The sequence below is a fragment of the Muscardinus avellanarius genome (genome assembly GCF_963383645.1).
Source record: "Muscardinus avellanarius genome assembly, chromosome: X".
NCBI classification, from domain to species: Eukaryota; Metazoa; Chordata; class Mammalia; order Rodentia; family Gliridae; genus Muscardinus; species Muscardinus avellanarius.
Genome location: NC_137792.1, coordinates 87,407,093 through 87,421,181, shown reverse-complemented (window position 1 = coordinate 87,421,181; position 14,089 = coordinate 87,407,093). Strand labels below are relative to the sequence as shown.

Here is a 14,089-nt window from a genome sequence, read left to right as displayed (position 1 = left end):
TCACTAGGTTGCTCAGAGTCTCAGTACTTGCTGAGGCTGTCCTTGAACCCGTAATCCTCCTGTTTCAGCCTTCCAAGTACAGGCATGTACCTCCATGCCCAGCTTCCTTTTTCACAGTGCCTCTCCAGCACTCTCCTTCCTACAGAGTTCCTCCCACACACACACCTGAAACAACAGTACTGGCAAATCCCAAATTAATTTTGCCACCATCATTTGTTGGTGACCTGATTACTTAGAATACAGAAACTTTCCCTCCCTATTAGAAATAGCAATAGAATCTCATTAAGGTATGGTGAAAAAAAAAAACAATCTCCAGTCACAAGACTCAAGTTTTAGTGGTTTTGACATTAGCAGCTGTGGGACTCTGAGATAGTCATCTCCCGGTCCCTTGGACTACGGTTTTCTCATTGGTGAAATGAAGAGGTTGAACTCCATGAGTTTTAAAAGTTTCTCCAGCTCCAATCCTTTGAGTGTTTAAGCAAGTTCAGGTTACTAAGTTAGTCTGTTTGACTCAATAGTCCGCATTGTAGCATGTCTTAATTACAGTCAGTATTTATATAGTGTTTGCTTTCTGTCCAGCACTTTTCTGAGTGCTTTGTTTATATTTCCTTTGATCTTTACAAACAACCTGAGCCATGGCTGCTGTTATGGGTTCCATTTTATATATGATGAACCTGAGTCACAGGGAGGTTAAGATCCTTGCTCAAATAAAGTGCAAGAGCAAGGCTTTCAACTCCAGCAGCCTGATTCCAGAGGCTGTGCCCTTAACCACTGCACTCAGTACCTGTCTTAATAGATGTGAGAAGAATCTTCCAACAGCATAGGAGTTGGTTCCCTCCTAGAGGAGCAGAGCTAGACTGGTTGAGACCTATAAAAGTATATGCAGACTATTAAGAAGCAAATGATCAGCTAGGTGCCTTGGCACACACCTGTTATCAAGTACTTGGAATGCTGAGATAGGAGGATTGGAGGCCAGCCACAGCAGCTAGCAAGACCCTCAACATCTTAGACTGTTTCAAGATAAAAAAATAAGTAGCATGTGATAAGGCATTCCTGCAATTCCAGTACTTGAGAGGCTGAGAAAGGAGGATCACAGGTCCAAGGCTAGCCTCAGCAATCTAGCAAGGTTTGGTTCCAAAAATAAAAAAAACATAGGACTATGGGAATAGCACAGAGATAGAATGATACTTGATTCAATCTCAGTAGTATAATAAGTACATAACTAAATGAATAAATAAGTAAAATAAAAAGGGTTGACGGTGTCACTCCTGGTAAAGAACATCACTGATGGGTTTAATTCTCAGTACCACACACATACAAAAAGAAACAATTTTTCATATATTGGTGACTGGCTTTATAGTAGTTGAATTGTATAGTCCAAACAATAAGTGCTACGGACATCCAGAAGAAAGTTTCAGAGAATAGGTAGTTTGATGGAAGAGATTTAAAAAAAAAAAACTGGACCTTCAGGCTGGCTGGGATTTGAGTAGACAGAGAAGTGACTCCCAGTGTGCGTGTGGAGGGTAAGGTTTCATAGGAGCAGAGACCCCAACATGAGGATAGAGTGCCTCTTTGTGGTCAGTAAGGAGCCTGGCTTGGCAGGCAGATGGTTGGCAAAGTCATCAGTTCATCCAGACAGATGAACTGTATTCGCCCTTGAAAACCCTGAGTGGGGCACAGCCTGAGGGAAAGGACACTGGAGGAGCAGCAAGCAGGGTGATGTGACTGGGTACAGGAGCTACCAGAGTATGATGCTCCATGAAAATTGGAAGATGTAGGTCTCCATTTGAAAGCAGTGCTCTGTACACCTGGCCAGTACCATGACTTCTTGGTGTCTACTTACGTAGTAGGGCTCAATGGAGCACATTATTGTGATTTAGGAGACTAAGAAAGATGTTGCAAGAAAAAATGGACATGTGTTGGTGAGCAAAAGAGGTTGATGACTCATATGTGACTCTTGTGATTTCCTTAACTTTTCCCGAAATGTGTATGCCTGTGCCAGCTTCTGTGACTACACAGGAGAGAGCAAAAAGCTAAGTGAAAAGTTTTAAAATTAAAGACATTGTGTTAGCTCCTAATTTATATAGCATGCACTGCTAGATAACTGTGGACTTCCTGGGATTTGCAGTTTAGCTAGAGATGATGCTTGGGTTCCTTCTCCTTCCTTCTTTTCTTTCTGAACTCAGTGATCAACCCCCAAGAAATGGTTAATAGCAGAAGCCCAAGGAAGCCAGAAGGGATACTTGTTCTGTTTCCAAGGCCATAGGTACCTAACAGTTTCACAGAAAGCCGTAACAATTGTTTAGAACTATGTTCTCTTAAAAAAAGCAGATAGCACTTGCTCTGTGCAGGAATTGTTCTAGGCACTTTTACCTGTGTAATTCATGTAATCCACATAATAACCCTTTGTAACAGGTTACTATTATCATCCTCAAGTTCTAGGTGAGAAACTGGAGGAAAAAAGAGGTTAAGTAACTTGTCAGTTAGTAAAGAGTAGAGCTGAGATGTGAATTTGGGCAGTCTGGGTCCACAGTCTGTGCACCTAATCACTACACCACAGTAAAATTAAACATGAAGAGCAGGTAGAGACTTGAATAAAATATTTTTTATTATGATTCTACCCTAACTGGAATTATTTTCTAAATTTCCTTTTCAATTTATTCATTGTTAGCATATAGAAATATCACTGGATTTTTGTGTTGAATTTGTATCCTGATACATAGTAGAATTCATTTATTCAAATAGTGTTTTGGTGTAAAACTATGGTTCTACATGTAAGAAAATATCTACAAACATAATTTTACTTTTTCCTCTCCAACTGTATACCTTTTATTTATTTTACTTATCTAATTGCTTTGATTAGAAATTCTAATAATATGTTGAATAGAAGTGGCAGATCTGGGCATCTTTGTTTCATTTTTTTTGGTGGTACTGGGGTTCCTGGAAGCCTTTCTACCTCTGGGATACACTCCCAAGGGTACACTCCCAGACCTATTTTTTTTTTTTTACTTTTTTATGTGGAAACAGGGTCTCTTAAACCAAGGCTGGCTCCAAACCAGCGCGATCCTCCTGTCTCCGCCTCCCAAGCGTGGGGATTACAAGTGTGCGCCAACACACCTGGCTTGTTTCATTATTTTAAGCAAAGCTTTCTTTCTTTCATTGTTGAATGTGATGTTTTCTGTGGCATTTTCATGTTATTATATATTATATAATATATATAACTATTTATATATATTATATTGTGAAATCATTTCCTTATATTCCTAGCTTGTTGAGTGTTCTTTTAACATGGAAGTTCATTGAATTTTTTTGTGTGTTTGTGTGCTAGAGATAGAACCCAGCATCTTGCCTATGCTAGGCAGAACACTGAGCTAAATCCTCAACCCAAGTCACTAGTTTTGTCAAGTTGCTTTTCTTTTTTTTAATTTTTTATTGGTGCACTGTATTCATACATCATAGTGGGATACAAAAAACTTTTGTAGACATACATGCACATATCGCCCAGTCAGCCCCTACCCGATCCTCACCCCATTCCCTTCCCATCCCTCCTTCCCATGCTTGGCTTAGTGGTTGACATCTAGTATTATAGCAATTTATCCAAAATTAAAATTGATAATCTCACATAACAGTTTCATTTGTCTGATACCAAGCTTTTGATAACTTAAAGATAACATTTCAATATTTCTTTTTGCTTTCTTTCTTACCAGAGAATATTATTTTCTTTTTTTTTAGGTGAAACTATCATATATTTATATATTATTTTTTCAGAAAAAAATCTATCCTAATATGGAATATGGACTCTCTAGATACCCCAAACGATCTTGAAAAAGAACAAAGCTAGAAGATATATATTTTCTGATTTCAAACCATATAAAGCTACAATAATTGAAACAGTGTAATATTGTTATAAAGGCAGATAAATAAACCATTGGAGTTAAATAAAAGCCTAGAGCTAAATTCTTCCATATATTGTCAAGTTATTTTTGACAAGGTTTCCACGAACATTTGGTGGTGGAAATAATAATCTTTTAACTAAATATTGTTGAAAAAGAATAAAATTGGACCATTACCTAACCTCATATAAAAATATTAACTCAAAATAGATAAAAGGCCTAAATATAGATCTTAAGACTATAAACTTTTAGAAGAAAATCTGGGGCATAAAACCTCACAACACTGAAATTGGCAGTGATTTCTTGGACATGATTTCAATGGCACAGGCAACAGAAGGGTATACAAACTCCCTAAAAAATCAAATACTTTATATCCAAAGACAATGTAAACAGAGTTAAAAGTTACTAATAGAATGGGATAAAATATTTCCAAATGCTATATCTGAAGGTATATTCATATTCCAAATAGAAATCCTAAAAATTAGCAACAATAAAAGCAAACAATACAATTTAGAGATAGGTAAAAGACTAGCATAAATAATGAATCTCCACAGATAACTAATCTTAGTTGTCTGTTGGATGGAAAATCTTGTTTCTCTGGTTCTGGTGTGTGTTACCTTTTTCTTATTTGTAGTTAATCTCTTTGAGTATTTTCTGTAGCGCTGGTTTTGAAGACATAAATTCCTTCAGTTTCTGTTTGTCATGGAAGCTTCTTATTTCCCCATCTAATTTGATAGAAAGTTTTGCTGGGTAGGAAATTTTTGGCTGGAAGTTGTTTTCTTTCAGAGTTTGGCATATGTTACTCCAAGCCCTTCTGGCTCTCATGACTTGATTTGGGAAGTCTGGAGCAATTCTAATTGGTTTGCCTCTGAATGTCACTTGGCTCTTTGTTTTTGTTGCCTTTAAGAGTCTCTGCTTGGCTTCCACACTGGTCATTTTGACAATTATGTGGTGTGGGGATCCTCTTCTCCGATCCTGTCTAAAGGGAGTTCTATAAGTTTCCTGGACCTGTGTATCAACCTCTTGCTCTATGTTTGGAGAATTTTCTGCTATTACTTCTTTGAAGAGATTGTTGATCCCTTTGGTTTCACCTTCTTTTCCCTCCTCTATTCCAATTATTCTTAGGTTAGCTTTCTTAAAATGGGCCCATATTTCTTCAGTATCAGATTCCTGTTGTCGGTTATTTTTTTTCTAAATTAGAAACTATGCATTCATTTTTGAACGATCATCTTCTAGGAGCGAGATTCTATTCTCCATGTGGTCTAATCGGTTGTTTGTACTTTAAATTGAGGCCTTTACTTCATTAATTGCATCCTTTATCTCTTTTTGACTCTCTCTGAATTCTTTTCGAAACACCTCTATTATTTCTACAGTTATTTTCCTGATTTGATCTTCTAGAAATCTCTGAATTTCTGTTTTATCAGGTTCTGATGTTATGGGGTTGCGGACACTCATTGCTCCATTGTTATTCCTCCTTCCCATTATTTCGGAAGTTTGTGCCTTCTCTGGGTTCTTCCCTTGCGTCACTACAACTTCACTTAAGGTGCTCTGGATCTCGAGTCTGTGGTATCTCGGTCCCCACTACTCCTTTACTGGGTTGTATCGCAGAGTCTCAGACCCTGGGAGTCAATCGAGGCTGCTTTAGACCATGGGGGGGGTGCCAGGTTGGGCGTTCTCCTATGGTGTGATATCTCTGCCACCGCCACTCCCCACTGGGTCAAGTCCCTGGGAGTGCAGTACTGGGATTTCTCCTCTGGGGCCCACAATTTTACTCACTGTTGTTGAGTACGCAGATGGAGCTGTCTTGGACTCGGTGAATTTGCTGCTGCTGCCGCCGGTGGCAATATGGTGCCACTGCCACGCCCTCTGCCGTGAGGCTGGTGTATTTCTTTTCTGTTTTTGAGGTCCGCTCTGAGTCCCTGCAGAGTGTGCTGAGCCCAGCCTCTGGGAGCTTTAGATGCTCCCTGCGCCGAGAAATCTGCCAAATTCTTCCCGGCTGATCCGCAGCGGCTCACCTCAGCTCGCTGTCCACCTCTCCTCTCTGGAGCCTGGTGGGCTGTTGAGTGCGTTGGTCTAGGGCCGTCCGGTGAACTCGCCGCTGCCGCTGGCAGTAAGGCGCTGCTGCCACGTCCTCGGGCGTGAGGCCGGTGTATCTCCTCTGTGGCTCCAAGCTCCGTTCTGAGACTTACTCCTCTCTGGGGCTGGTGATTTTTTTGTTTCTCTGGTGATGGTGTTTTCTGGCTATGAAAGGTGCTGATTTTGTGGTAATAGAGATTGGCTGTTCAAATTTTTTTTCTGCATCCAGTTGAGATGGTCATGTGTTTTTTCTCCCCTTAATTATGTCCATAAAGTATATATTAGATTGCTCAATTTTTGTATGTTTAAACATCCTTCCATGAATAAATCCCACATGGCCATGATGTGTATTCTTTTGATATGTTCCTAAGTTTAGTTTGCTAGTATTTTTTTTTAAGATTTGTGTCTCAGTTTATAAAGGATACAGGTCTATGATTTTCTTTTCTTGTAGTTGTATTTATCTGGTTTTGGTTTCAGGTAACACTGGCCTCATGTAATGGGTTAGGAAATATTCTCCAATTTTTAGAAGCATTCTAGAACTTATTATAATTTCTTTAAATGTTTTGTAGAATTTAATCATGAAGCCATCAGGACCAGGGCTTTTCTTAGGAGGCTTTTACCTTATTACTTACAGGTTTATTCAGATATTATCCTTCTTTTTTTTTTTGTTGGGGATTAAACCCAGGGGCATTCTACTTCTGGGATACACCCCCAGCCTTTTGTTTTTAATTTTAAAACAAGGTCTCCCTATGTTGTTGTCCTGTATCCTGGAATCTTCCTGTCTCAGCCTCCCAAGTAATGGAATTACAGATGTATATATCATTACACCCAGCAGATTTTATACTTCTTTGTGACTTAGTTTTGGTAGATTTTATATTCCTAGGAATTTGCTCATTTTACTTAGGTTATCCAATTTATTATTTTTACTTTTTAAAGTTTTAACTATTTTACTTTATGTAAATGTTAAGTATCAAATTTACTTTATGTAAATGTTAGGGATCAAATTATTTCTTTTTAAAAAATTTTTATTGGTGTATTGTAGTTATACATCTTAATGGGATAAAAGATGGTGGAGACATACATGTACACATTACCCAATTAGCCTTTACACAATCCCTACCCTATTCCCTCCCCATCCCTTCTTCCCATGCTTGGCTTAGTGATTGACTTTGATATGTTTGTTTAAGTACATCATGTGCTTTAGAGAGTTTCCCTCTTCCCCCTCCCATTCCCTCAGTTAGGTCGCCTTAGTTATTGATGTAAACTTTTTCAGATTGTGTTTTTTTATTTCTTAGAATCAAGTAATTTACCCATTTTCATTTCTTATTTTAGTAGTTTCAATATTTTCTTAGTCCATCTAGCTAGAAAGTTTTGTCACTTTTGTTGATCTTTGCAAAAATACCTCATTACTTTAGTTTTCATTGATTTTCTTTCTTTTTTTGTGGTACTAGGATGGAACCCAGGGGAATTCTACCTCTGAGTTACTCCCCCAGCCCTATTTTATTTTATTTTATTTTGGTGGTACTGGGGTTCCTGGAAACCCTTCTATCTCCGGGCTACACTCTCAGACCTATTTTTTATACTTTTTTTTTAAAATTTGGAAGCAGGGTCTCTTAAGCCAGTGCGGCTGGCTTCAAACCTGCACGATCCTCCTGTCTCCGCCTCCCAAGCACGGGATTACAAGCGTGCACTACCACACCTGGCTATTTTATTTTTTTTTGAAACAGGATCTCATTCAGTTGTGGAGGGCTTCATAAGTTGCTAAAGCTGGCCGTGAACCTACAATCCTCCTGTTTTAGCCTCCCAAATACTGGGATTACAAGCCCGTGCCACCCTGCCTGGCTTGATTTTCTTTATATTTCTACTTTTTATTTATCTCTGCTCTAATCTTTATCATTTACTTCCTTCTAATAAATTTGGATTTAGTGGTAAAACCCTATAACTATAGTTCTTAATTAATTACAATTTAGTTTGATACTTTAGAAAATTTGGGTGGATGATGATGATGGTGATGATGATGATGGTGATTTGTGGTACTGGGGATAGAACCCAGGGACATTCTACATCCAAGCTGCAACCCCAGCCCTATTTTTTATTCTTTATTTTTGAATCAGGGTCTCACTGAGTTGCAAGGGGCCTCACTAAGTGCTGAGGCTATCTATGAACCACGATTCTTCTGTCTCAGCCTCCCAAATGCTGGGATTACAAGTGTGTGCCACCCCATCTGTCTCCTGGGTGGATGATTTTTAAATGAATTTAATAAACTTTATTTTGAATTTTTTTTGCCATTGTGTGGATTGAACCTAGCACTTGGTTCAGCTTTTTCTCTACCACTGAGCTATGCCTCCATCCATATTGTGGAATAATTTTTGATTTACAGAAATTTTGCTAAGATAACACAGAGAGTTCCTGTGTACTCCCACCCAGTTTCTAGGGATGATATTGACTGTCCTGGACCTAGGAGTCATTCTCAGGAAAGTTTTAAATGGTCTTGCAGTTTCTCCTCTTTCCTTTCCCTCTTTAGAGTAGTACAAGTTCCAGCTCCAGCTGCTTACTGTCAGACCTCAGGGGAACAATAAAGACTGCTCAATCTCTTTCTCAGTATTTCTTTGGAAAAACTTAGAAAACAGAACAATTAACTAGATAATGTTAGCAAACACAATTAAAGATAAGCGTTTTAAACTAGCAGAAATGCTGTGTATTAAGTGAGATGTGGACCCCTTGCTTAGGGAACACTGAATTTCTAGATGACAACAATTTGGAGATGCTAGTATTTAATCATCATCTCCTCCTCCTCCTCTTCTTTTTATTTCTCTACTTAGCTTGTTTGTTTGTTTTCTTTTGGGGACCGGAAATTGAACCCAGGACACTGTGCTTGCTTTGTCACTGAGCTACATCCTAGCCCAAATATACTCTTATTTATTTTTATAGCACAGCAAGTGCAGTTGGCCCTTGTGTCTGCAGGTTTTTTTTTTTAATCTCAGGGTCCTGCATCTATGGGTCAACAAATGACAGATTGAAAATATTTGAAAAACAAGTGTCTACTGAACATGAGACTCATAGTATTGCTTATCTTCCCAGTTACTGTGAGGATTAAATGGATTCATATATGTATTTATAGCAGTGTCTGGTTTGGTAAATGTTAGATATTGTTAACTCAGCTGTTATTATTCTTGACCTTTAGTATATGGGAAAATAGATCAAATCAACCATTGATAATACTGGCTGATATTGATAAATTTATTTCTTGTGCTTAATTTGAACAGGAGCTCAGCCACCTGTGACGAATTTGAGCGTCTCTGTTGAAAACCTCTGTACCATCATATGGACTTGGAACCCTCCTGAGGGAGCCAGTCCAAATTGTAGTCTAAGGTATTTTAGTCATTTTGGTGACAAACAGGATAAGGTAAGTTGCTGAAACATTGCAATGTGTTTTCTGGAACTAGATTTCAAATTTTGTCTCTTCTTTCAGGCTGTGTGACCTTGGGCAAGTACAGTCACTTGTCACTTTCTTGTGATTTCATTTCCTTGTTGGTTTTTTTTGTGTGTGTGGCACTGGGTATTGAACCCAGGGGCATTCTATCTCTGAGCTGCACCTCCAGCTCTATTTTATTTTTATTTTGGAACAGGATCTTGCTAGGTTGCTGAGAGCCTCACTACTTGCTGAGGCTGTGCTCAAACCTGTAATCCTCCTCTCTCGACCTCCCAAGTTGTGGGGTTAAAGGTGTGTGCAACCACATCCAGCCACTTTTCCTTGCTTTTGAAATGTTGATGGAGTGTATGGAGAATAATAATAGCACCTACTTCATGTAGATGGCATGTGGATTAAAGGAAGAGAGATTTATTTATTTTCTTTTTTATAGTACAGGGGATTGAAACCAGGGGCATTCTATCTCTGAGCTCTACCCCTAGCCCTCTTTCTTGTGGTACTGGAATGGAATCCAGGGACATTCTACATCCAAGCTACACCCCCGGGCCTATTTTTTAGTCTTTATATTTTTTGAAACAGGGTCTCACTGTTGCAAAGGGCCTCGCGAAGAAACTGAGGCTGTCCAAGAAACGCAATCCTCCCGTCTCCACCTCTGGAATTCTGTGATTACAAGTGGTGTCACTATGCCTGGCCACACTATGCCTATTTTTGTTATGAAATAGGTTCTTTCTAGGTTGCTCAAGTGTCCTTAAATTGCTGAAGCTGGTTTTGAATCTGTCATCCTTCTGTCTCAGCCTCCCAAGTACAGAGGTTACAGGTATGTACTATCATACCTGGCTAAGAGGAGAGGTTTAAAATGTACCTGACATGGATAGTGCTTAAGTAAATGCCAGATATTGTTATTAATATTATTAGGTTGAAACATAAAAATAGGACAAAATTATTGAATGTTATATAATTCAGCCAAATACCGTCATTTAATTATATTCCCTTCATTTGAAGAAATCAGATGAAGACCATAAAGGTTGACCTCTAGCCAGGCATGATGGCACATATCTGTAATCCCAGTATTTGGGTGGCTGAGCCAGGAGAATCACAGGTTTGAAGCCAGCCTCAGCAGTTTAGTGAGGCTCTTGACAACTTAGTGAGACCCTGTTTCAAAACAAAAAATAAAGACTGGGGGTATAGTTTGGAGGTAGAATACCCCCAGGTTCAATCTCTAGTACCAAGAAAAAAATAAGGGTAACCTCTGCCCGTGGCTAGCTCATTAATTTTAGCCATTCCATGAGGTTGATGTCCTATATCCTACAGTTGTGATAAATTCACATATATCCTTTCAATCAGTAATGGGAGATTTCCTGTCAGGATCTCTTGGAGCTTACCATCGTAAAGCTGCAAATGAGTAGCAGGGAACATTTTCTTCCCATATTCTGTTCTTTGGATATAGCATCAACATCAGAGGCAGACTGGGGTGTATATACACCTAAATCCTATTGGAATTGTGGCATTTTATGGTTTGTACATGTTAGGAAGCTTATGCAAACATCCAATGGTTACAAGTTGCTAAAGCTTATCAGACAGGGATTTGCAGATGATTTTTTTTTTAGTACTGGGGATTGAACCCAAAACCATTCTACCTTTGAGCTAAGCCACTAGACCTTTATATTTTTATTGGGAAACAGGATCTCACTAAGTTGCTGAGACTGGCTTTGAACGTGTGATCCTCCTGTCTCAGCCTCCCAAGTACTGGGCTTATAGATGTGCACCACTGTGCCTGGCTTGCAACTAATTTTTGAAAAAGAAAAGATTAGTGACAGGGGCTACTCTCTACCATGTTTTCTTTTCTTTGTGTGTGTGTGTGTGTGTGTGTGTGTGTGTGTGTGTGTGTGTGTCTAGTGCCGGGGATTGAAACCAGCGGCATTCTGCCTTCAAGATATTCCCCAGTCCTTTTTTGTTTTTTATTTGAAAACAGTCTTACTAAATTTTCTAATCTGGCCTCAAACCTGCGATCTTCCTCTCTCAGTCTCACAAGTACTGGGATTACAGGACTGCACCATCACACACAGATTCCACCATGGCTTTATCAGTGTCTATTAGTTTCCCAATCTGGCAAGTAGAAGAAGAATCTGACATAGGATTTTAGATTTCTTTCATCATCAAGAGATAGGCAAGTCCCACTGGGAGAATAATTCAAAAGCTTCTTTTGTTTAGGCATACAGAGTGGCTAAAACTGAGGCTGAATTCCTTTCCTCCTAACAGGAATTTTGGAGCTGGGAAAGGTGCAGTCTAGCTAAGGCCAAGCGTACATGAGTCCTAGCCAGGCATGGCAGTGCACACCTGTCATTCCGAGTACTTGGGAGGCTGAGGCAGGAAAATTGATAGTTTGAGGCCAACCTCAGCAACTTAGACCCTTAGCAATTTAGTGAGACCCTGTTTCAAAATAAGAGTTGGGGGTGTGACTCAGAGGTAGAATGTTTCTGGGTTCAATCCCTAGAACCAAAAATGAGATAAATGAGTTTAGGACTTTGGCCTTGGTTTTTGATAACTCTTTCAAAGGAGGCCAGATTCCCTGAGGGGTGGAGCATAATGTCATCGAGCAGCTACCAGTAGAATGAGTCAACACCACATGTATCTCATCAAGATCTGATGCAAAGACTTTAGTTCTTTGTCTGAACAAGAGAGGCATGCTTGACTTGACAACAGAGTTGACTTGACAGAGTTCCTACTTTTTCATACTAAGTTAATATTATTTATCTTCAACTTTGAGAGAAACTTTTTTGTTATTTAAGATCTTTCTTCCTAGAATCACTTTTCTAAGTTACCTTATTATTCATCTGCCTAAAAATAAGATACACATTTATGTACTAAAGCATTTTGTAATTTAAAATTTCATTATAAGATGGGCATGGTGGTGCATGCCTATAATCCCAAAAGGCTGAAATAGAAAGATCGCAGATTCAAGCACAGCCTCAGCAAGTAGTGAGACTCTCATAAACCTAGTGAGACGTTGTTTCAAAATAAAGATAAAAGGGCTAGAGGTACAGCTTGGAGGTAGAGTGCCCCTGGGTTCCTTCCCCAGAACACAAAATAAGTAAATAAATAAATAAATAATAAAATGATGACTTTATTTTTTATTTTTTAATTTATTTTTTATTTTTATGTGGAACATATTGAAAATGGCATACAATCAGACTATGCTTGGTACCCTCCCCTCCACTTCCCTTCCCCCCTCTCAAGAATGAGTGTCCTGGTTAACCGTGCTATATTTATATTTTTACACAAATTTGGATGTAGCTCCTTCATTAATCACCCTCAGCCTTCTTCCTCTCCTATCCTTCCATTCTAGCTTTGGTGAGGTTTCTCCTCCATTGTCTAGAGTCCCTCTGATATCCCTAATGCTCCATAGTTTGGGCATATTAGAGGAAACATAAGTCCCTTCTCTTTCTGTTTTTGGCTGATCTCACTTAACATAATATTCTCCAGGTCATTCCATCTTCTTGCAAATAATAAAATTTTGTTTTTCTTTATAGCTGAGTAGAATTCCATTGTGTGTATTTCCCATAATTTTGCAATCCATTCATCTTTGATGAAGACCTAGGTTGGTTCCATATTTTGATTATTACGAATTGTGCTGCTATGAACGTGGGTATGCATATGCTATGTAGTTCTCTGATTTCAACCCCTTTCAACAAATACCCAGGAGTGGTATAGCCAGATCATATGGTGGATTTATTCTCAGTTTTCTAAGGAATCTCCACACTGGTCTCCATAGGAGCTGAACTAGTTTGCACTCCCACCAACAGTGTAGAAGAGTTCCTCTTTCCCCACATCCTCGCCAGCAATTGTTGTTATTTGATTTCTTTATGCTTGCCACTCAGATTGGGGTTAGATGGAATCTCAGCATAGTTTTGATTTACATCTCCCTGATGGCTAATGATGTTGAACATCTTTTATGTATCTATTGGCCCTTTGTATCTCTTCTTTTGTGAAGTGTCTATTCATTTCAGTTGCCCATTTCTTGATTGGATTGTTTGATTTGCTAGTGTAGTCTTTTGAGCTCTTTGTAAATTCTTGATATTAACCCCCTATCGGAGTGGTTACAGGTAAAGATCTTCTCCCATTCTGTAAGCTTTCTTTTTTAGGTTCTTGATGGTTTCCTTTGATGAGAAGAAACTTTTTAGTTTTATGCCATCCCACTTGTTAATTATTGCTTTAATTTCCTGCACTTTGGAGGTCTTGTTGAGAAAGCTACTGCCTGTGCCTATATATTAGAGTGTTGAGCCTATGACCTCCTCCAATAACTGCACAGTCTCTTGTCTAATTTCTAAGTCTTTGATTCATCTTGAGTTGATTCCTGTACATGGCGAGAGGTAAGGACTTAGTTCCATCTTTCTACAAATGGATATCCAGTTCTCCCGGCACCATTTGTTGAAAAGGCTATGTTTTCTCCATTGTATGAGTTTGGCTCCTTTTTCAAAGATTAATTGATTATAGGTATGTGGATTTGTTTCTGTATCTTCTATTCTGTTCCACTGGTCAGTCTGTCTATTTTTGTGCCAGTACCATGCTGTTTTTACTACTATTGCTCTATAGTATTATTTGAGGGCTAGGATTGTGATGCCGACTGCCTGGTTTTTATTGCTGAGGATTGCTTTGGCTATTTTGGATCTTTTCTTTCTCTATATAAAAT

The 14,089-nt window shown here is 38.8% G+C and overlaps 1 protein-coding gene across 1 annotated transcript in view; it reads left to right on the top strand.

The window, feature by feature from the left end:
• Positions 1 to 14,089, top strand: part of IL13RA1 (interleukin 13 receptor subunit alpha 1) — a gene marked incomplete at both ends in the record, with an annotated part of 73,077 nt that overhangs the window by 1,778 nt on the left and 57,210 nt on the right. Inside the window, one exon of the mRNA XM_080718402.1 lies at positions 9,236 to 9,375. Coding sequence (XP_080574528.1) covers positions 9,236 to 9,375 — 140 coding nt within the window. The remainder of the gene's footprint in view (positions 1 to 9,235; positions 9,376 to 14,089) is intronic.